Source organism: Alexandromys fortis, unplaced genomic scaffold (assembly GCF_014885135.2).
Source record: "Alexandromys fortis isolate MF-2015 unplaced genomic scaffold, M_Fortis_MF-2015_v1.1 scaffold_16, whole genome shotgun sequence".
NCBI classification, from domain to species: domain Eukaryota; kingdom Metazoa; phylum Chordata; class Mammalia; order Rodentia; family Cricetidae; genus Alexandromys; species Alexandromys fortis.
In genome coordinates, this window is record NW_026067893.1 from 48722 (window position 1) to 73205 (window position 24484).

Genomic DNA, 24484 nt, shown 5'->3' on the forward strand with positions numbered 1-24484 from the left:
CTCGAAAGAAAGTTTGTCAGTGGATTCAGCAGAACCTCATCTGAACAAACAGGCTGCCAGTTACCAGAGGGCAAGTATACCACATGTTTGGCTCTAGTGTTGAGAGGATGCAGGGTGGGGATGCTGACTGTGGAATTTTGATGCTTTCTCTCCTACCCTGTACCCTTTGGGATATATGGCCCAAGTGGTAGATGCAGATCCCTTGGATTTCCCTGGGGACTGAGGAGGTGGGGTAGCCTGGCAGATATGTCTCAGACTTCTCCAGAGTAATCCCTAAGCCTTTCCCTTACTCTATTTTTGTTTATATTGTAGAATTATCTAGAAGAAATGTGATACAAATGGAAGGAATAATAACATTAGCAGCTACTTTAAAATTTTTAAAATTATGCTTAATACGTATTTGTGTATGCATTGATGCATATGTGTGAATCCATGAGAAAACCAGAGGCTGACATCAGGAATATTCCTGTTACTCTCCCCTTATTTTTGAGACAAGATCTTTCACTAAACCTGGAGCTTGAAGATTCAGTTATACTGGCCAGTGAATCCCAGGGATCTTCCTGTCTCCGTCTCCCTGTCTTAACACAGTTTGCCACCAGGAAGCTACACCCACAAGGCAACTAAACCCAGGCCTGCCCACTATTTAGCTCAAAGAAGCCCTGTTCACAGTGGTACAAGAGCCTCACTTGCTGTGGTTTGAGGGTTCCTAGCACTCAAAGTTTCTTGCTTGTCACCACCTCAAGGGGTCTAGGTAGATCTCAGCCAGAGCCTGACACTCCCTGGTGTCCCAGGAAGGGCTGGGTATGGGAGGAGAGCACCTCTCCTGGGCAAGACCAAATGGAGACCATTCAGTGCCCTCATCTACTGTGCACAGCTGTTTATGGTGAAGAGCGTAATAGAGGTGTGGATCATCACTTCCTCCCACTTATCCTCCTTGTCTGCCCAGACAAAGTAGGGTAATGAGGTAGACAGTCTCGGTGGGCAGGGCCATGGGACCGAGTTTCTTCCTGATATCCTGTCAGGAGGTTGGCTGTGGCAGTGGGCTTTCTAGATTGGTAAAAGTCTCCCAAAATAATACATAGCCTTCAAAGGGTTAGGGAAGGTTCCCACTATCTCTAGTGAGGTTCCTGTCTCTTGAATTGGAAGGCTTCCTGTCCTTGGTCTCTCCACATTCTCTTGCAAGTCTTCACACATGATTAGCAACATGTACCTGTTGGTTGTTTCCTCAGTACTGCTGCTCAGCAATTCTTCTCTCATTCCAGGAAAGATCACTTTTCAGTTATAGATGAACATCCCATTCCATTTCATTGCCAGGCAGCACCTACACAGAGCTTCTGTCTCAGTTTGTCTTTTCAATTAGGAAAAGTGTCTGCTTTCCAGGAGCCAGGGGACTAAAGTCTTCCACGGGGCATATGAACTCCAGAGCTCATGCTGGAAGACAGGAGCCTCAAGTATCCACTCTCTTCTGTGTCCTTCTGCTCTACCAAATGCTTGCTGGGGAAACACAAGGTGTGTGAACAAATGTGGGGTCCACCACTGTATTCACCCCATCTCAAAAAGGATCTAGAGTTAGCTAGGGGACCAGCTCCACCAGAGCATAGGCCTGGGTTCTGGGTATCCCATGTCCTCATGAAAGCTGAACAATGTTCTTTAAAGAGCCTGCCTCTGTGTAAAAGGCTCATCAGGCAGCAAGTATGGGTGCCTCCTGGCATTCCTGTCCTAGTCTACTTTGTCTCCATGACTAGAAACTGCTGGGTTTGTGTTCAAACTCTGATGGCCTTGTAGGAGTTCTGCTGGCCTCCTTAGGTACTGCCTACCAGAGTTAACGTGATGGCAGTTCTTGGTGTGGTCAGTGCAAGGGCCAGATTTGGTTTGGGTGGAATCGACTTGAGAAAGGATTAACTGAGGGGCTATTGAAGTCAGTATGAACATGTTTCAGGCAAGTGTCACACAAACAAGAGGTCAGTGTTTCCACAGAAGAAAAGAAATGCAGTATTATATTCATTAAGGAATTTATTTTATCTTTATAAAACAACAGTGGTTGTGGCTAGACATGGTGGCACTGTGACATAGTGGATGGAGCATGAGAGGTTCAGAGCAGCACAACAGAAGCTATTATCATTGAGAATAACCTCCAAAATGAAAACCTTTGGATACTAGAGTTATTATTCTAACAATGCCAGCAGCCACAATGCCCTTCTAATGGACAATATTTATTTGTGATCAATTATAGGAATGGTAGGTCAATAAACTGGAAAAATGCCCAATACCCAGCGTCTTCCTTTAGGTGACCCAGCTTCTTTCCTAGGGTGACATAGCTTGTCACATGTTAAATCATTGTCCTGAGTCATGACTTTTCAGTCTGAGCCAGAGGAGATACTTTATGTGCCTGTGCAGGATCTGGCCTACATACCTGCCAGTTTCACTAGCTGGGTAGCTGGCTGTACAAGCAGGTATAGAAAGTGGGCCAGGGTAGGGCTTCCCAACTGTAGTCTGGAGGAAGAGACTTTATACTGCTTTTCCATAGCCAAACCTACGTTAGAAGGTCCTATTTCAGGGTATTGGTTTATGAAGACACTTGGAAGGGGATGAGATACAATCAGAAAAGAAAGCACACGATTGCCCAAGAGAAGATCCCAGTGTTGCTTTTTTCTTTCTCTTGGGACCTCTAGCTGTCCAAGAAGCTGCCACCATTCCCTTTGTCAAGGCTTAGAATGCCAGACTCCGGGAGGCTGCATGGCCTGCTCTGTGTTGAGGTTAGTGGCTCATTTAATTTGCTGGAAAGTAAAGCCAACCTTTCAAGAAAGTACTTCTCCAGAAGAAAAAAATAGATTGTAATATTGGGCTGAGTTCCTTGGAGAAGCACGGAAGCCTCCCAGCCTCAGCTTTCTCAGGGGGTTGGTCTCAGCTCTGAGGCAGACTCTCGTTTTACTTGTGCCTCTGATGCAAAGAAGTGTCCTGCACATGTCCCCATGCATGAACTCATCAGAAACATCATGAGCCAATGCCTGTCAGGCATACATATCACTGGAGCTACCTGTGATCTGGGTCTGTGTGGCAGGCCTCTTGCTGCCTGCCCTCCCAGAAAACAAAATATTTCAGAGACCAGTCCTGTGGCTACAGCAGGCTCAGTCCCTAGGCAGGTGACTTGTGTAGTTCAGGTTCAAGAACGAGTAGAGGATACACACCATCTCCCTGGAAGGTGAGGACCAGACATTCTTGATATTCTGGGGATGATATTCAGAGTCCACCTTCCCCCACTAAAGTGTATAACAGACAATTTTAAGTCAGAATGGTTACAGCAGAGACCACCCTACATACTGCTGACAGAGGCCTATTTCCCAAACAGCAAAAGCAGAGAAGCTTCTCACTCCAAGTCAAGGGACATTCAGTTAGAAACATGCCACACTTGAAGCAAGAAAGGCTCTTCTGCAAAGAGTTCACGTGCACAAACAGTGTCCATATACACTTTCTCCTGGACATGGCAGAGGGCTTATTTTCATTTTAAAACAAAAAAAAAATACCTTTAAAATGCAGCTATAGAAACAAAGGCAGGAGGAAGACTTAGTCAGGGAGGAGGGACACTTTTCAGGCACTGTTTCTTGCTATGAAGCCATGAGTAGGCCAAAACAAACTGAAAGACTGAAACATGTGTCTATCCCTGCCTCCCATAGGCACTCAGGTACATTTCAGTGCACTGGTCTTTCAGGACCTCATGATGCGAACACATGGTAGACAGATCTGTGTTTTCCATTTAGCTTCCTGGGTGTTCTTGATGTGGGATGTTCCTCTGTGTGCTGTGAATATGTTTTATTACCATTGGTTAATAGAGAAGCTGCTTTGGTCTATGGCGGGGCAGAATATAGCAAGGCAGGAAATCCAGGCAGAGATAGAGGAGGAAAGAAGGCAGAGTCATGGAGATGGCATGTAGCCACCGAAGGAGAAAGATGCCAGAACATTACTGGTAAGTCACAACCTCGTGGCAATACGTAGATTAATCGAAACAGGTTAAGATGTAAGAGCTAACTAGGAATATGCCTAAACCATTGGCCTGACAGTGTTGTAATTGATATAGTTCTGTGCGATTATTCAGGTCTGGGTGGCTGGGAAACAAAAGTGCAGTCTCTGTTCACAGGTTCTCTGCTGAAAATGGACATTGCCTTGATTTTGAGGCCTAAGGAGAAACTTTCCTAACCGCTACCTATTTGACACGAGTTAAACGACTTTGGGTGGGGAAATAGGAACAAACCTGTGAAAAGGAGTCAGGGGTTGTGTGTGGCTGGGGCTTATAACCACACCAGAAAGATGACAATTCTTTTTTTCCTCAAGGAAGAAGCATGAGCAACAGCTTGAGGATCTGGAAGTACTGAGTGTCCTGCTCCCCAGCAGAACCTGGATATGGTCATTTGCATTTGATTCATATTCAGCCCTTCAAAAGTTCAGAAGCAGTCAAGGGGCCAGGCTTGAGGTTAACCATGCATCATAGAGCCTGGCTGTTGACTTCAGGATGCTTAGTCCCAAAGACCAGGCTCCTTTCTAGCAGTGAGCCCTAGAAGAGCTTGGAATCAAAGACATGAGACTAAAATGCTTGGGATTTTCCTCCTGACAGGCTGAAGTCTCAAAGCTGTCAGGTGCCTCAGGAAAACACATTCGGAATGGCCATACACACAGGCCTGGGGGATGGTTCTTATACTATGGGGCATCAGAAGGGTCTGAGCAGCTTAGGAAAGATGCATTTTTCATGGTAGTATGCACTTGTAATCCTAGAATTCAGGAGGCTGAGGCAGGAGGATATTTAATTTGAAACCAGCCTGGACTACAAAATGAGATCATCAAGTATTGGCTTGGGGCGTTGCCCAGTAATCTGCATTTTAACAGGAGCTGATTCCAATAGCACCTGGCTCACCCTGTAAGAAACCCCAGTAGTTGGTGGCTGAGACAAATTTTGAGGCAGAGTCACACTCAGAGTCTCATCCTCCCAGGGGAGCAATGAGACCAGCTGCTTACCCTGTCCTGGTGAGAAGGTGAGGGCCAATCTGTACCTTGTCACCTCCTGGGATTTCAGGGGCTGGACAACAACTCCCTGGGGCTGGAAAGGTAAGTCCATCAAGTCTTCCATGAGTGACTTGTGCCTGTTACTTTAAGATGCCCAATTAGAACGAGCCTTTGGCCAAGATCTCCTTGGGAAGTGACAAGAAGATTGTCTTGTACTTCACCAGTACAAGTTTCTTCTTAGGCATCCCACTTGCCTAGAAAGATGACTTCCTTTATGTCACACGAGCCAACAAATCTGTGGGACCCCATGAAGGTGTCATGATATGGTGATCACTTTAATGACCAGCAAAGGCCTAAACAGGCATGGAGGTAGTCACTCATGATGGACCCCCCCAATTCATACTTTTCCATAGTCCCATGGTTTGGAACACTTGGGTTTCCTACTGGTCCGTATCATCAGTATAAACTACTAAAAATAATATATCGGAGAAATCCCCAAATACAACAGGAATCTCTTGAAAACCACTGGCTTTAGCTGCCAAGATCTGCAGCCCAATGACTTGGGATTCCCTGCCCTGCAATGCCAGACACCAACAGCAGGAGAACAAGAGAAGCTGCAGTGTCCAATGCCTGCCCATAGAAGTATTCTTACCAATGATGTCCCACCCCACAGAGAGTGTTTGAGGGAGGAATGTCTCAAGTGCATTCTGGCATTTCATTCTGATTGTGATAAGTCAACAAGAGAGTGAGAGCTACACTGAGGAAAAGATCAGAGAGATGAATATAGGTAGATGCAATCAGGGCTTAAAAGGTAAAAGGTGAAACATTTTCTACATTTAATAAAAAACATTTTCTCTTCTGAAGCTCTGGAAGTCTTGAGTCACATTTTTTTTTGTAAAACCCCCCATCTAAAATGGCTTAAAACACATGGCTTAAAAGTGGCTACACAGAAAATATACACCCTCAAAGTCTGACTTTCAGTTAAATACAAATATACAAAATGTAAACTGAGACAATAGAGAAATTTACAAAACTTTCCTTTAAAAATGATAAAGACAAAATTCAGTTCTAATTAGGATGCTATTAAAATCCATGCAAGTTGCATATCCCATTGGGTTTCTATTGCAATATTCAACAAGGACAATTCTAGTTCACCCCAGCTTGGGGCCACCTTGAAAAGCAGACCTGAGTGGAAATTTCTTTGAGAAACTTGGAGGCTTGTTGTTGGGGTGAACAGTATCCTATCCCAGTTCCCAGGGAAGCTCTCCTGGCTACCCAGCCATAGTAGAAGCTCCATCAGCTACAAGTTCCGCTTCCAAGTAGAAGGGTCTGAGCTGGTTCCACTTTGGACTTCAAGACCAGAGCTGAAACTAGCTGCTTCCAGTAGAGTTTGAACTGATGTGGTTTGAATTTATGCGGTGGTTACAACTGGTCTTAGGAGTGGGTGAACTCTTGGAATTGTTCTGATGCTGGGAAGAGAGAGGAATAGAATCAGTTCTTGGTAAATTCAAAGTCCATGGATTTGACACATTCATGGTGGCTCTGGAAGTAGGACAGTAGAATCCAGAATGTTCCAACCTTCTCTGTGTTTTGGCTTTTTGCATTCTCCCCAGAAGACCTGAGTTTACAGGCTGCTCCTTGAGCAGAGGGTTTTATCTGGTGCCCAGGAAGAGCCATGGAATTAAGAAATCCTAAATCTGTGAGCAGAGGAAAAGGGTGATTTCTTTCTAGAACTTGTAGTTTTACTTGATGGAACTGTTTAAACATGTCGTTATATTATAAAAACACAAATATATCACAGTGTAGGATGTGAATAAATTTGGCAGGGGTCAGGGTTCAGTCTACACTTCCCATGAGCCTGAAGATGCTTCCTGCCCTGTGTCCCAGATAACAGATAGTCTGTGGGGTCACCAGAGGTGTGAGCTAGGGTTAAGTTCTTTGAGTCCGTCAATTTCAGTCTCCTTAGCTGGAATGGAGCAATGGAAGCCCACACATGTGTTCACACTTCACCAGGATGTCCACAGGTAATGAGTCTCCCCCTCTCGTGGTACATGGGAGGTGCCTAAGATATGGTGGTAGAATTAATTAGTTATTGGATGGAAGCTGAGGTATGGGATATCAAGTACACAGCCTAGGGCCTAATCCATAATGCATCTCTGTAAATAACCACCTTTATTTTATCCTTGCTATCTGAGGAAGAGAGCTGAGAGTTCAGGTCAAATGACCACAGCTGACCTAGGGGAGGAGAGACAAGTAGAGAAAGACTCCCAAGCTCTAAGATGGGAATCCTGAGGCTCCTCCTTCTTGAAGGGCTAGGCTGACTAGACACAACTGCAGCTGCCTTTGTAGTTGTAATAGGGCTCCTGGGTTCTCACACTCTGGATTTTCAGATCTTCCCCAGGGCTGTTCTTTCATTTGGTCTATATCAATCCTTCCTTCAGGGATAAGCTTTGATGGAACAAAGTCTGTTCCCAAGGGGGAAATGCCAGCTAGTATGAGGGGATTGAACAATGGAACAGTGTTTCCCAGTCTGAGGTGGGTTTGCCCTGCAGGGTGACCACGGATGGAGGAGGTGCTGAGTTGTTTCTTCCTCTGTGTTTATTGGGCAGAGGTTGGTAATGCTTTTTCAACATCCTTCACTCTGTGGCACAGCCCTGGGACGAGAATCAGTTTCCCTGTGTCAACAATGTTGACATGGACCCTGTATCACCAACAGGGGTGCTGGGATTTTGGACAAGCTGACTAACAATTCCAGGCTACCAGGCCATACAGACAAGGGGCAGTCTGGATCTCTGGTGTGTGAAGTGGGCTGGAATCCTCAAGCTCAGGCCAGGTTGGCCAGGCTGACTCTCACCTGGCGCCTGAAGAGTCTATGAAACAGCCCTTTCTTTGGAGGTTCTGGAGGCTGATTTCTGTTCAGGTCTGGTGAGAGGGTGCCATTGGGTCCAAACACATTCAGCTCCTTGAAGCATTCTGTTTCTATCATCTAGAAAGGCAGAATAGAAACAACACTGTCACCCTCGGGGGCCTTCCCTGAGACATTAGACCCTGCCCTACTGGCTCTGCCCCCTCCTCTAACAGGGCTTCTCTGCAACTTTCTGGGGGTCTCCACTAAGAATATAACCCACCAGAGGCACACTCTTCCCCCTCCATACCATCTCCTATAGCTTACTTGACCATCATCCATACCGCATTTGATCAGCTGATTTACTCAATTTAATGCTTGTACTTTTAGAAGATGCCCCATTTCCTTCCACTTCCAGCAGACCTAGGGAGGCACCTGGCTGCTGCCCACCTGTTCTCCCTCAGCTACCTTGTTGGCTTCCAACCCAAGCCCATCTGTGCTGCCTACCCGGTGACCCTTCTATTGTTTTTGCACTTTCATCTTCTCTGACAACCCATCCCTCTTAGAGAAAAGCTGGTGGCATGCCCTGCCCACCTCATTTTGCCATGGGATCGGCACAGATCCTGTGGAGAACTTAGAGTAGAAGTCATCGTCCGTATGGTCCAAGTTGACACCTTTCACAGTAGAGAACTGCTCGATGTCCAGCACATCCTTGCAGTACACAGCCCGGGGCTATAAGAGACAAAGAGCTCTGTCACAAGGGCCCTTCCTATGGCTGCCAGGTCCCCAAGCCTGTCTCTTAGCACTGTTTCAGATTGTTATATTTTGGAAGAGAGGTGGCACTGGGTACAGTTAGGGGTTTGTGGTCTGTGGGGATGCTGTGGACCCAGAACCAGAGCAAAGCACAAGAGGGATTCTGCTTTAGAGCATAGTGCCATAGAGAGAAGATGGCCTGGGGGTGCATGGCACAACCCTGGCAGGAATATGTTCCAGCTCTTTCTCATGCAGGGCAAGAAGCCACGTATTTAACCCAAACTCTTTGGCAGGTAGTCGTCACTGTGAAGCATTGGAGCCTTGGAAAAAGCCAAATGTGTCTTCACAGCCGTAGTTTTCTCCCTACAAGCGAGGATAAGAAACACAGCTGGGCCACTGTGCTGCTGAGTGTAGCTGCTGTGACAACGGTAGCCCTGCCTGTCCTCAATCGTTCATCCAGCAGCAGCTTAGTGCCCATTCCACATACCCACAGAAGCCAACTTGGTTGGGTTCTGCCCTCCAGGAGGGCAGGTTGTAGAATGATTGCCCCAGGGTTGCAAGAAACTAGGGTGTGGAGATAGGAGCTTTCGGGGTGACTCCAGATTGAGCAAAGTGTGTCTATCTAGAGATAGAGGCTGCTTCTATGTAAACTCCTCAGGCCTGGCCCAGGGCCTAACACAGACACCAGCTAATTCAAAGGCACACAAGCTTGGTAGACTGTGATTCCTTAGGACGTTCCAGCCCTGGGCTTAGGCCTCAGCATTTTCTAAGGTTTCTCATTCTATCTATAGAGACCTACTGCTCAAAGCATGAGTTAGTAGCTTGAAACCACACAGGCAGGCGCACAGCAAACCCCTGAGGACCTCACTGTGTAGCTGTACCTCTCCTTCTCAGTCTCCATGACTAAGGGGATTGAGTCAGGTGGCATCAGGATCAGCTGCATTATTTACAAAGCAAAGATAAAATGAAAACACAGGATCCTCTGCTCACAAAGTATTAGAATTTTTAAACAGAAATTAATGGGGCATTGAGCCAAGCAGGGTCAGGATGACTGCACATGCCAAGCCCATGTAGCTGGCCCTGGGATGTGTTCAGGCCCTGGGAGGTATCTTGGCCCTGAAAGATATACAGATAAATACTTTTAAAGAGAATTTTAAAAATCTGTACTGATAGGGGCTGGAGAGATGGCTCAGAGGTTAAGAGCATTGTCTGCTCTTCCAAAGGTCCTGAGTTCAATTCCCAGCAACCACATGGTGGCTCACAACCATCTGTAATGAGATCTGGTGCCCTCTTCTGGCCTTGAGGCATATACACAAGACAATATTGTATGCATAATAAATAAATATTAAAAAAAATCTGTACTGATAGAAATTTATCGTAACAAGCCAAAACCTACCATCTGATGGCTATTATTTTCTTAGAGAAGTTTCCTTTTAAAATATATTTATTTGGGTTTTGAAAAAAGTCAAGTGAAGTGAAAAAGATTAAGCCAGTAATAAATAAATAAATAAATGCCTACGGGTTATTAATGTGGCAACAACCTGAAGGTGATATGAAAAGAAAATGGGTGGAGGGCAGAGGGCACACAGGGTAGGTGCAGGTCATTTTCAGAAGCTCATAAGAGGCTTCACCTTCTGGGGCCCACAATCTTTCCTCACCACTTACCTACCCCAGTGATCTGCCAAGGGCCCTCACTGCTCAGAAGGGGGAAATTATGCCTTGTGGACCATACACTACTGTGGAACTAGGGGGTAGGGAATGTTGACTTCTATGCAGTGCACTCAGGGGCCCTGAAGTCTCGGTGGGGCATTGTCATACCCAGGGAGATCAACTGTCCCTGTTCGTTCAGGACATAAGACTTACAGTGGTAAAACAAGGACAACCCTGGATGGCTAATTGCATTGATTAATAGAGATGCTGCCTCCATAAACACCCCATGACTGGAAGAGTCTTCTTTTAGCCATGCCCAACCAGTACTCTACAGCCTCTTCCCTGGGACCCCTAGTTCTACTTTATTTAAGGAGTGTTTGCTGACATTTTACTTCTTCAGACTGAGACTTCCATGGCAGAAATAACCCAGTATTCATCATACATCCCCTGGAGCCTGCCGCAGAACCTACAGCATGTGGGGAGGTTGATAAATACATCCTGTGTCACGAATGATCTCATCCCATCACCATAGCAATAAGTAGGCCAAAGACCAGCCCTAGCCTAGAACTCTTGTGTCCTTACTGTTACTCTAGGAAGTTTCTCTTGGGATGCTGAGCAGTGGCTGTACCATAGCTCTCAACAAACTTAAAAATATCTACCAAACAATAAGCAAAATTTGAAAAATTCTGATGAATCAGGTTTGGTCCAAGACCATTTGGGACCTGCGTACAAGATTAGTACTTCTTGAACGGTGGGATACTAGGGGACAATTTTGGGTGCCATCCTTTGGAACACCATACACACTTCCTTTGAGACAGGGCCTCTTATTGGTTTAGAGCTTGCAATTATGCAAGACTGATTGGCTAGTGAACGCCAGAGATCCTCCTGTGTCTGCCTTCTCAGTGATGGGATTACAAGCACATATCAACGCATCCAACTTCATGTATGTGTTAAGGATTAAACTCCTGTCCTCACGTTAGCAATACAAGTACTTTATTGAGCCAGCTCTTCAACTGTTCTCCGTCATTTCTGAGATAGGGTCTCATGTAGCCCAGGCTGGCCTATCAACATGCTATATAGCTGAGGACAATCTTGAATTTCTGATCCTTCTGTTTTCATCTCCTATGTGCTGGGATTAAAGGTGTGTACCATCACGCCTGGTTACTATAGTGCTGGGGATCAAACCCAGAACTCCATGCTTGCTAGTACTCCACTCTATCTATTGAGCTACAGGCCAGGATCAGTACTTTTCTTTATTCTTCGGTGGTTCCAAATGGGAAACTACTTTTGAGAGACACTGTTATACTTTGAGTTTCCTGAACCTCCTCTCATGTACAGTTTGCAGCACTTACTGACTTAATCTTTCGAATGTCAAAAACATTCCCTGGTCAGATCTATGATGTAGATGCCACATCTGGTTACAGAGGTCTCCAGTGGGTGACCATGGACACTGTTCAGCATCCAGCAGTTAGTCCTAGCTCCCCACATCGGCTGCTGTCCTCCTACCCTGATGACCAGGGAACCTTTTCCTTGCCAAATATGCGAGAACCGTTCCTCATTTCCTCAGTGCTGCGATAACAAATTGTGTAGCATAATTAATAATATTAACATTATTAATAATAGTTAATACCATAATTAATAGTTAATAGCACATTGCAAAGGAACTTTGGGTTCAGGCAGCCAGCTGTTTTCTGTCATTTCTCACATTTTTAGAAGTCACTTGCTTGCATTTCCTGCTTACCCAGTTAATATTATTTTTTTCTTGGGTTTCTGAGGAAGTTGAAGATGATAGTTATAGTTTACCAGATACAGAATGACTTGCATAACTTTATGATAGAAATAAATTAGGTACAAGACTTTTGACTCACTAAGAAAGGATAGATATGGAGTATTTTCTGTGAATTTGTCAAATGCAAATGGACTAGACATTGCTGATGTATTTATTGTCTGTATATACTATAATAGCCATTGTACTTATCGTGTATAGTTTTTATTATATTAGTTATAGCCCTCTTTTTGACAAAAGGGAAAGTGTAGTGATATTTCATTTGTATTTTAATAAATAAAGTTTGCCTGGAGGTCAGAGAGTAAAACAGCACTAGTGATCAGTCTTACAGACCAAGCAGTGGTGACACACACCTTTAATCCCAGTAGCCACCCTAGTTTGCCAGAGAAACCAGGCAGTAGTGGTGCACGCCTTTAATCCCGGCACTAGAAAGGAATATAAAACAGGAAGAGACAGCTCTCAGACAGTCTCATTCTGAGATTCCTGGAGGCAGGATTGCCATTTTGGACTGAGGTAGAGGTAAGAGCCAGTGGCTGACTATTTTGCTTTTTCTGACTTCAGGTTGAACCCCAATTTCTGTCTCTGGGTTTTTATTAACCATGCTACTAAATGGTTAATAACTAGTTCTTGGAAAGGGGTCTTGAAAAGCTCTGATTTGTAATATTTACCAATTGCTGTGGTGTCAATAGTCCCATCCTGGTCTACTGCAGGCTCTTGTCCTGACATTACCAAGCAGGGGGCTGGGAAGAGATGTGTACCACATCTGCCAACTTTGAAACAAGCCAGTTCCCAACTCCAATATTCTTGTAGCTTCCACAGTCCTTGGCTCCATTCTCCAGACCCCAACAAGGGTCCTCAATATTCAAAGTACAGAGGCACAAAAAAAGCCTTGCTGGGTGGGCCTCCTTTGTGAGTGTGAGCTAAACATGAGCCTGGGCTATGCAGACCCAGTAGAGCACCTTTAAGGAAAATCCTAATTTAACTGGACAGTAGATGCTCAGCTAAACTGAACTGCATGTGGTGGTCCTTAATACTCATTACAACACTTTCCATTCAGGTCATCTCAATCTTCCGTGTACTGGAAGGTTCAGGGAGGGGAGGTGTCTTGGACTGCACTGGACAGGTAAGACAACTGAAGGTTGTCTAGGTCCCCTATACTGGAGAAAGTACCTAAATCTCTGTACAACCAATGTAGAGTTCCAGGGCTCACACCCTGTGGGCGCCTGGTCTTCCTTATTCCTGGGGTGCATTGACGGGGACAGTTTGTTATCAGTTAACTAAGCTTCCTGTGTTTCCGTGCTATCCCTGCCCCACCTGGTGATTTAGCTGCAGGCAATCTTCTCCATTGTTAATATGGTAATTTCCCACCTCCCTGGGCGGAGAGATCTTTGTGCTGCAGTTAGGTAGAAAAGGGCTTCCCCAAGTCTGAATAAACGGCATTCGCTTGATCTCCTATCAAATGACCCTGGTCTCTGTGTCTTGTGTTCAATCTCCAGGCCCTTGCCCGGACTCGCATTCGGTACAGCTGCGCGCAAACTGTACCGAATGTGTAACACCAAAACCGGGTGTTACAACACCCCATCCGTACATTCTGACAACATGATTTACAGCCCTGTCACAAAATAGCCAGAGTGTAGGAAGGGAGCTGGACTCTCAGTCTACTAGAAAACATGTCTGGGAGAGGTGAGTTTAGAGCTCCTAAGAGCAGTGGTGGCTACTCACATCTGGAACGAAGGGAGGGTCCAACATCCCAGCCTCCAGGCGCTTGAAGTTCATGTTCCTGAAGAAGGGGTGCCTCTTGACCTCAGCAGCCCCTTCCTCCCGGCAGCCCAGCCTCTGCTTCGAGTCTTTGGTGAGCAGCTGCAACAAGAGAATCCCATGAGGCCATGTGGTTGGGCCTTTCCCTCTGCCCAGAGGACAGAAGGGTGAAGGAACATTCGTGGCTATAGCTCTCACAAGTGTCTCTCTTCTAGCCTCCCCAGTGCTGCCTCCTAGAACTCACAGTCTAGATGAGGAATTGAAGTGGCAGCAAAGCAAGCCCCAGATCACATCTTTGTAACAAATAAGGCATGTTCTCAGTTACCCTGTGGCACATTACCAGGCTGGTGGCTCAGATTAGTGTCCACACCTGGGCGTCTCTTTTTTAATTTGTTTTGTTTTACAATGTTTGTTTATTATTATTGTGTGTGGAGATCAGAGGACAACTTGGTGTGGTCCGTTTTGTCCCTCTACCTTTCAAATGGGTTCCAGGACTTGAATTTAGGTCACCAGGCTTGCACAGAAAAAAAAAAAAAAAAAAAAAAAAAAAAAAAAAAAAGCTTGGGCTGGAGAGATGGCTCAGTGGTTAAGAGCATTGCCTGCTCTACCAAAGGTCCTGAGTTCAATTCCCAGCAACCACATGGTGGCTCACAACCATCTGTAATGGGGTCTGGTGCCCTCTTCTGGCCGCAGGCATATACACAGACAGAATATTGTACTCATAATAAATAAATAAATATTAAAAAAAAAAAAAAAAAGCTTTACCACTGAGCCATCTCTCTGGCCCTGAGTTTCTCTTTTCCATATATAACTGAGATATGTTCTCTCCATTCCAAGAAACACCAAAGAAGCAAGGCTATGAAGTGGCTGTCAATACAGCTCCAGTAGCCCACAGTGCTGGCAGATTGGTAGCATCATCAAGGATAAGATGAAAGAAGGATGAGAAGCAGGGCTAGGTTGCTTATCGGCTACTACCAGGCCAAGAATGATCCAGGAGACAAAGAAGTTAGATGTGGGGACTTCTAGACCTTAAGAGGCATGATTTACAGGTCAGGCACTTCAGTAGAGCAGGGGGTGTATTACAAAGAAAAGGATGTCTAAGTCCAGAATCCAAGACCACGAGAGAAGACAGAGCAAGGCTTGAGACTTCTGGTGGTTCTTCCAAGTGACAAAGATGAGGGTTCAACCCTTTGTTTCTTTTCAGCTACAGACCAGAGTATAAAGCTTAGCCAGCATCTTTCCCAAAGTGGCCACAAGGGGGCAGAAGAGGAATAGCAGTGTCCCTAGTTGAGTTCCAGCTCAAAGACTGGGGCTGAAGTGGAGGGTTGGTGGGGGAGGGTGAAGGTGATATGCTGGGTGCCTCTGTTTTACTTCATCTGCCTGAGGCACCCTCTGATTGGTTTAATAAACAGACGAATGGCCAATAGCTAGGTAGGAGGGATTAAGTGAGACTTGCAGGCAGAGACAGAACTCTGAGAAAGAATCTGAGGTGGGAGGTTTGCCAGCCAGACACCAGGAAACCAGATGTAAGATACTGAGGAGAGGTAATGAGCCACATGGCAGAACATAATTAATATAAACAGGTTCATTTAAGTTTTAAAAGCTAGTTGGAAAAAAGTTTAAACAAAAGCTGACAGTCTGAAGAAAGACCAGCTACAGTGGTAGTGGTGTTATTAGTAGGGATCATGTTTGCCTCATCCTCTCAGTATGTACATGTCCCTGTTGAAGTCTCTTGAGACCTGCTTCTTAGTATTGCTGCCCCTGACCTAAGACTGTGATACCTCCTCCAATGGCCTTGTCACACCACATAGATAGCTGAAGATGGCATAAACAAGCATCACTGGCAACCGTCTCCCTACACCCTGACCTTTGCTGCCCATCCCTCTGGTACCCACTCTGTCTGCTGCAATGCTTCTCTGAGGTTGATTAATGGGCTTAGGGTCTATTTGTTGCATGCCATTCTTCATCGTGTCTTTTACACATGTCAGGGCAGAGGAACACTTCTTCTTCTTTTGGACTTGATCAGATGGCAAATCCAGTCATTCCCTTCCCGTAGCACTATGACACAGAAGTGGCCAGACAGGGGTAGTTGCAGAAAACAATGATGTGTCTAAGCCCCAACCCAGGCCCTGGGATTAAAGTAGGAGTGGGAGATCACCTTTTGGAATTTTCAATTTAGTGTCAGGGGCCTGGTGCACCATAGTAGACATTGTCAACAAGGCTCGCTTTGTTAGAATCCAGAGCTGAGGGAAAAGGAGGTCCATGTTCAAGAGCAGAAACTTGCTTGTGAACCAGCTTAGGCCATCATCCTCATCCTTTGCTTACTTCTCCACAAAGAATAGACCTTCATGGGTGTTCCCTCAATCCCCATTTCTTGTTCACGGGGTAATCCTGCCTAATATGCCAGACTTCCCCTAAGGCATATCTGACATCTCAGTCAGATCAAGGAGCACACGCGGTTCTAGTGTACCACCCATAGATGTGTATTAATGTTCCTGTCCTGTCAGCCTGTCCGAGATGAGCTTACCATGTTGCAGATGGACTTGGCCTCTTCAGAGAACTTGGGGGAGTATACCTCTTCAGTCTCCAGCACCCGGCGATCCACTTCTTCCCGCTTAACCTTCTCCTTGCGGCCTCGAAACGGCGACTGGCCCTCAATCATCTCATAGATGAGACAGCCCAGTCCCCAGTAGTCAGGGCTCAGGCCATATCGCTGGTTGTTCAGGACTTCTGGGGCTGAGGACAGAAGGAAGGGAGAAAATGAGGGACAATAGGCAGCAGGATGCAGCCCAAGCACACAGCCGGTGCTGCTCCTCATCTTAGCAGTACCCAAGGGTAATGTATTCTCACAGAAGGACTGGGGTTTTGGACTGGGGCTACCTTCTTTCAAAGCCCCAACTTCAACCCAGCAGGTTTGCAAATACTATTTTGTCTAGAAAGCCTTCCCGGACATGATGCTTCACTGTGCCCAAGAGCTCTGAAGGAGGTTTCAGAACTCTGATTATGGAGCATGGAAATGTGTCCTCAGATAGAATACACACCACAGTTTTCACTACTTTGTCCCCAGTGACAGGTATGACACTGCATACATATTTATTTCAATGGAGAAGGGTACCCACCTAAATTGAAGATTCTATTCGATCTACCTGTGTGGATTGCGTTCTGGGTCTGGGTTACTCAGTCTAGGGGTTTGTAACCCACCCTGCAATCGGTTACTCCAGGGTCTCGGAGGGGCGCTACCTGGAAGGGAATGAGCTAAGACAGAAGAAGAAGGCCAAGCAGATTTGTCAAAGCCTCCGTTTATTAGGGACGGGTTACAGTTTATATATGGTAAGGAATGGGGGGCAGGGTAACTGGATCTCGCCACATGGTTCCGGTCACGTAGCTAGGTTACTTTCGTACGGTTAGGCCAGAAGTCACAAGTTGCCACACCTGGTTCCCTGGATAGCTGGAATGTGAGGCGGATTCTGCTAACAGATAAGTTAATTGGGTGTGGGGTTCTCTGCAGACCCCCTAGGGTGATGGTTCCTGTAATGATTGGGGGGAAATGGCTCCTGACATACCTGGACTTCTAATAATTTCTTGGGAGATGGGTTTGCTGTTCTAGAGCATCTGAGTTTGATTCCCAGCACCCACATGGCAGCTCAGGACCACAAGTGATTCCATTTTCAGGGGATCCAACAACCTCTTCTGACCTCTATGGGAACTAGGTACACAGATGGTACACAGACCCATACACATAAAATAATAAAAATAATAATTTTTTAAATCCTTTATTGTATCTTTCCTACCACTCTGATAGAAATGACACACAGATTCACCACAGAAGCACAAAACAGCTACATGTCTTGAGGCCAGTCAGAATGAAAAGCACACACACATGACATGCACCAGTGGACACGTGACAAAGACTGTGTGAGAACAAAGCATTCAGAACTATGTCCAAAAGGAGAGCAATACAAATGTGTAAACAGATTTCCAGGCAGGCACTGAACAAGTGTATCTTTATCTATCTCTTTGCTTATCTCCCCTTATGTCCATTGATCATCCATCCACCCATCCATCAATCCATCTATCTATCATCCATCCACCCATCCACCCATCCATCCATCCATCCATCCATCCATCCATCATCTATCTATCTATCTATCTATCTATCTATCTATCTATCTATCTATCTATCTATCATCCATCCCCTATCTATCTATTTACCATATATCCCTCAGATCTCTCAAATATAACTATCAGAATTCACATGGTCACATATACACATACTCACACAAATATCCCACAGCTTGCCACGTGTTATGTAGTGTGAAAAAAGCATCTAGTACCAGAGACAATGTATTGAATCTCACACATCATCTGCAGGTACAGGCCTGGATAGATGGCAACAGGTCCCTAGCCTAGAGTTTTCAGGGAAACCCTACACCCCAGAGTTACTGGGGATACATACATATACAAGGAATGTGAAAGGAAGTAAAAGATGTTCCTAATTGGTAGGAGATTCTAAGAGTTTAGCTCTTAGAAATGCAAAGAATGAACTTTGTCTCATTGATTCTTTGTATTGCTTTGTTTCTATATTGTGATTTCAGCTCTCAATTTGATTATTTACTTCTGTCTAGTCTTCCTGGGTAAATTTGTTTCCTTTTGTTCTACAGTTTCTAGGTGTTCTGTTAACTCATTAGTGTTGGGTTTTTCCAGCTTCTTTTATATAGGCATCTAGTGCTATGAACTTTCCTCTTAACACTGCTTTCATTGTGTCCCATAAATTCAGGTATGTTGGGTGGTCATTTTTCTTGAATTTTAGCAAGTCTTTAATTTCTTCCTTTATTTCTTCCCTGAACCATTGATGATTCAGATGAGCACTGTTTAATTTCCATGTGTTTGTGGACTTTCAGGAATTAGTGTTGCTGTTGAATTCTAATTTTAAGCCATGGTGATCCGATAAGATACATCGCATTGTTCCAATTTTTTTTAATCTGTTAAGGTTTGTTTTGTTACCTTATGTGCTTAGTTTTTTTTTTTTTGAGAAGGTTCCACGAGGTTCTGAGAAGAAGGTATATTCTTTTATGTTTGAACAGAATGTTCTATAGATGTCTGTTAAGTCCATTTGAGTCATATCTGTTAGTTCCCCTATTTCTCTGTTGATTTTTTTTTGTCTGACAGACCTGTCCAGTGGTGAGAGTGAGGTATTAAAATCTCCCACTATTAGTGTGTGGGGTTTAATATATAATTTAAACTTTATAAATGTTCCTTTTACTTATGAGAGCGCCCTTGTATTTGGGGCATAGATGTTCAGTATTGAGATTTCCTCTTGATGGACTTTTCCTGTGACTAATATGAAATGTCCTTCGTTGTCTCTTTTGATTGATTTTAGTTTGAAGTCTATTTTGTCAGATATTAGGATAGCTAACCATCTTGCTTCTTGGGTCCATTTGATTGGAAAAAAAATTTTCCCAACCCTTTACTCTGATGCAATGTCTGTCTTTAAGGTTGAGGTATGTCTCTTGTATTCAGCAGAAGGATGGATTCGGTTTTTGTATCCAAACTGTTAGCCTATGTCTCTTTATAGGTGAGTTGAGTCCATTTATATTAAGGGATATTAATGACCAGTGATTGCTAATTCCTGTTATTTTAGTTTTCGTTGTTGGTGATGTTATTGTGTGTATTTTTCCATTTTGGGGGATTTGCTGCTGTGAGATCTTCTAATGTCTATGTTTTTGTGGATGTAGTCAACTTCTTTGGGTTGGAGTTTTCCTTCTAGTACTTTGTGTAGGCTGGGTTCATTGCTAGGTATTGGTTAAATCTGGTTCTGTTATGGAATATCTTGTTTTGTCCATCTGTAATGATTGAAAGTTTTGCTGGGTATAGTAGTCTGGGCTGGCATCAATGGTCTCTTAATGTCTGCATAACACTTGACCACAACTTTCTGGCTTTTACGGTTTCCAATGAGAAGTCAGGTGTAATTCTGATAGGTCTGCCTTTATATGTTACTTGTCCTTTTTCCTTTGTACCTCTTAATATTCTTTATGTATGTTTAGTGTTTTGATTATTATGTGGCAAGGGGACTTTTTTTTTAATCCAGTCTATTTGGTGTTCTGTAAGCTTCTTGTATCTTTCTTTAGGCCGGGAAAATTTTTCTTCTATGATTTTTTATCGAATATATTTTCTGTGCTTTTGAGTTTGACTTCTTCTCCTTCTTCTATTGCTATTATTCTTAGGTTTAATCTTTTCATGGTGTCCCATATTTCCTGAATATTTTGTGTTAAGCTTTTGTTAGATTTAATGTTTTATTTGACTGATGAGCCGGTTTCCTCTATTGTATCTTCAGTGCTGGAGATTCTCTCTGCCATATCTTGTATTCTGCTGTTTATGCTTGCATTTGTAGTTCATGATTGTTTTGCAATAATTTCTGTTTCTATAATTCCCTCAGTTTGTGTTTCCTTTATTGTCTCTATTTTGATTTTCAAGTCTTGAATAGTTTCTTTCATCTGTCTGATTGCTTTTTCTTGGTTTTCTTTAAGGGATTTGTTGATTTCTTCCAATTTTTTGTCTTTTCCTTCATTTCTTTGAGGGAAATTTTCATTTCCTCTTTAAGGGACTGAAACATTCTCCTAAAGTTATCTTTTAGGTAATTTTCTTCTGATTTATCCATATTTGGTTGTTCAAGTCTTGCTGCTATAGGGCCACTAGTTTTTATTAGTGTAGTGTTGTTCTTTGTGGTGTTGAGTGTGTTTTTACTTGTCTACCCTTCTTTTCCTGATTGGTGTAATTAGGGTTGTGTCTCTGATGATCAATCTTTCAGGTGCCAGTAGATCCAAGGCTCTGATGGATGCCCCTCGTGGTACAGTCAGGGTCACGGTTCCAGTCACTCCAGAGGTTGCTCTGCAACCCCAGGTGTTATTAGGGCTTGCTGCCGCAGAGATTGCTGGCTCTGACCTGTTCCCACTGAGGTCATTGCCTTGGGTCTGCTCTGGCAGAGGTTGCTGGCTCAGGCCTGCTCCCTTGGAGGTTGCCAATTCATGCCCACCGGGTCTGCAGAGGTCTCTGGCTTGGGCCCGTTCCCTCAGCTGCCCCACCTGTTCCTGTGAAGGTCATTGCCTCAGGCCTGCTCCAGCTGAGGTCACTGATTCAGGTCTGATCCTGTGGAAGTCACTGGCTCAGGCCTGCTCCCACAGAGGTCTCTGGCTCAGGCCTGCCCGCCTCCATGGTTGCTCCCTTGTACCTGTTCCTGTGGTGGTCCCAGAGCTCTTCTTAATGGCCACATTCTTCTCAGAGGTCTCCCCAAAGAATATCTACCTGATACCTGTTCTAGGTCCATCGTTCTTCAACAACAGCTCCCCTAGAAATGCTAGTGCCAGGCTCTGGTCCCAATCCCCAGGATGACTTGTCTTTAAGACTTAGGTTGGGGCTGGAGAGATGGCTCAGCAGTTAAGAGCATTGCCTGCTCTTCCAAAGGTCCTGAGTTCAATTCCCAGCAACCACATGGTGGCTCACAACCATCTGTAACGAGGTCTGGTGCCCTCTTCAGGCATACATGCAGAAAGACTATTGTATACATAATAAATAAATAAGTATTTAAAAAAAAAAAAAAGACTTAGGTTGGCTGGTGTTAGGGGGTTACAGAGAGCTCAGTTTAGGTTACACCTTGGGTCCCACTGGCCTACCCCACCTGACTAGGCCTCCTACCAAGCATCCCTATGGAAAATCAGTACAATACTTTTAAACAGCAAAACAAAAAGAGACAAGAGGACTTTTAACTGATGGCCTTGGGAGGCTCAGTTGTGATGGGCACAAAGTATTACTTACCCATGTAACCAACAGTGCCCACACGGCCACGAATAAGGTCTCCTTCAGGGATCTTCACGGCTAGTCCCAGGTCTGAGATCCGAATGTGGCCTGTTGGGGACAGCAGGGTCAATGGGCTCATAGTCACATGAACACCCTGGTCAAGGACATAGACACACAAGGCCTCTGTGCAATGAAGATGTGACCTCAGCCTGCTCTTACAAGGTAACCCTGTGACCTTGGGAGACTAGGTGAGATTGTAGAAATTGTACATAATGAGGGAAACATTAATAAAAATGCAGAAGGATGTTTGGACAAGGCTAGTCACTGACTGACCTATCATATTTAATGTCCCAATAGGCTTTCTGGAAGGCTGAGGTCACAGAGTTTAAAATATCCTGGCTGACTCTCAGATTGCTTCACAGGAAAAATATGAAGTTCTTGACATTTTGCAACAATTTGCTTAAGGGGAAAAATTATAAAGCAATTTGAGAAGCCACTCCCTGCCTTCCTGATTGGTCTTTGGAGTTTTTTTTTTTTCTTCAAAGATATGGAGAAATGAGAAGAGCAAGATCTGGCCTGGAATCTGAGTTCAGAGTCCAAACTGACCCCCAAGGCCCAGGCAGCACTGCCTACCTCTACCTATGCAGAGTCATGGATTATATTTCACACTCAGGAAGGAGCACATGCCCTTATCCATAAATGCCTGTCAGGCCTGAGTATCTCAGATGGCCTCCAGCTCTATGGTCCCTAACAGGAAAGGGGAAGAGAGCCCCTGTGGGACTTCAGTGTGAGTAGTTCAGAGAATGCACTGTGGCCTGGACCTCTTGGAAGATACTGTGCTCCTTGTTCCTCTACACACAGCTCTCTCCAAGTCACCAAACTGGGAAGGAGGAGGGGGGCTGTGTAACCAGGAATATGCAGGAGACTTGGTAGTATCTTTGTCATGGTCAGGCTGGCCTGAGTCTCAGGCTTATTATATGTAAGATGGATACTTGGATGCCACCTGTCCCTCTGTGGCAGGAAGAACTAGGAAAACCTAGTTAGGTACATGAGAAACTACTCTATAGGTATGAGGGATTGAACTGCATGAGGGAATACTACCCACTTGCTTATACCCAAGGGCAAGTACAATGAGAGTACACAGCTAATGACATGTTCACAGCTGGCTGGAGTCAGCAGGCTGTTTTCTGCGGGCCATCATGTAGTACCCTCACTACACAGTCCTCTTCACAGTGTCCATCACAGTCCTGATGTTTCTGCTTCACAAACAGGACAAGGAGCAGGACAAGTGGCATGGATGTCCATCCAGCACTACCCAAAATCTCCAAATCTTTGCTTCTTTGCTTTTGGTCATCACTCTGTCACTGACACTGGCTCTGATGTCAGAGTCAGCTGAGCTACACTACTTCACAAAGAAGGATCCTTCCTCAAGCCCAGGAGTAAGAAGCAGTAATGGGGTCTTCTGCCCTACGGACCCCCCAACCCTTTCCATGGTCCTGGTTTAACCAGGCCCTCCATTCCCGAGAGAGTCTGCAGGCCCTTGCTCTGGGTAACCTGAAACATTAGCCTCAGACACTGTAATGGAAAAGGTCCCCATCTTCCAGTCCCTGACTTACCATAATCATCCAGCAGGATATTCTCTGGTTTCAGATCTCTGCAGGGTGAAAACAATAGGCATCTGAGCATGGCCATTCCATGCAGCAAAGACACATTGCATCTCAGCTGATCCTCTGGTGTCAAACAGACCCAGGGGCCACAAGATGTCTGCCTCCCACCTCTGGGTTGAGATAGTCTGGTCTCTATGGGTCAAGACCATTGTCAGATCATTTCTCTCCTCCCAGTAATTTAACACAAATGCTGAAGTTTGCCTTTGGCTTCTTCTCTTTCCTACAGAGTAACTAGGAGGTTAGAAAAGGCCAATTCTAGTGCCTATCCTCACACAGGTGGTCCATGGGGCAGAGGACACTGGCTAGTATGGCTAGAGACTCGCTGGAGGGCTGGGAAGACATGATATCATGGAATACCCTGTAGGCAGAGCAGGTCCTAGAAACAAACAAAGAAAAGACACCAAGACCACAGCACCATTAGGAAGAAAGCTGTATGGTGAGGATGGGCCAGAGGAGAGATGCCTATGGAAGAGGTCCCAGGAGGCTGGCTTATCTCCTAAGTCCTACTGTGTCAAAGCCCAGGATTAAGCTCAGGCAGAAGCCACAGCTGCTAGTGGTGCTATTTCATCTTATCCATAATGGTCTCAATTCACTGACAGGATCTTGCTTATAAAGAATAACTTCTGCCTTCCCAGAGAGGGGAACAGACAGAAGACTGGATATCCCAGCAAAAGCTGGGTGAAGTTGTAGCTTAGATTGGGATCCCAGGGCTGACAAAACTGGCATCTGGATGGAGGCTCCAGTTCTGCACCAGCCAGCTTTGTTTAACTAACAGCAGTTGTTCTCGCAGGTCATGTGGCAATGTGATACCGTGAGTCAGTAACTCTTCCCATATGTTCCCGTATCTGGGACAGATTCAAGGATCCACTGAGCATCCCTGGGCCATACTCTGGGAGCACCGCTCACCTGTAGACAGTGTTCTCACGGTGTAAGTCTTCCAGGCCACAGAGGATCTCAGCTGCATAAAACAAGGCTCGCTCTTCTTCAAAGCCAGGGTTCCCCATGTTGTAGATGTGAAACTTCAGATCACCCCCATTCATGATGGTCAGGACCAGGCACAGCGCATCTTTGGTCTCATAGGCATAGGCCAGGTTGACCTGTGAACACAAGGGCAGCACTATAATGCGGTCACAGCAGCTGTCACTGACTAATACTGCCTTCTCTTGGATCATTAACACTAGGAGAGGGGAGTGGAAGGGACAAAGCAGCTCATACCCTGTGCCCAGTTCTCCCCTC

The 24484-nt window shown here is 45.1% G+C and overlaps 1 protein-coding gene across 5 annotated transcripts in view; it reads right to left on the reverse strand.

Moving 5' to 3' along the window:
- Positions 1-1995: 1995 nt before the first annotated feature.
- Grk5 (G protein-coupled receptor kinase 5) overlaps positions 1996-24484 on the reverse strand; it is a 200544-nt gene continuing 178055 nt past the window's right edge. For 4 of the 5 annotated variants that reach the window (XM_050148699.1, XM_050148688.1, XM_050148706.1 and 1 more), the window contains 8 exons: positions 24155-24345; positions 23198-23235; positions 21600-21689; positions 16315-16523; positions 13752-13889; positions 8435-8572; positions 7850-7981; positions 1996-6464 (listed from right to left, as the gene is read on the reverse strand). In XM_050148699.1, coding sequence (XP_050004656.1) covers positions 6366-6464; positions 7850-7981; positions 8435-8572; positions 13752-13889; positions 16315-16523; positions 21600-21689; positions 23198-23235; positions 24155-24345 — 1035 coding nt within the window. In that variant the 3' untranslated portion in view covers positions 1996-6365. The other variant, XM_050148695.1, reaches the window with a different exon arrangement.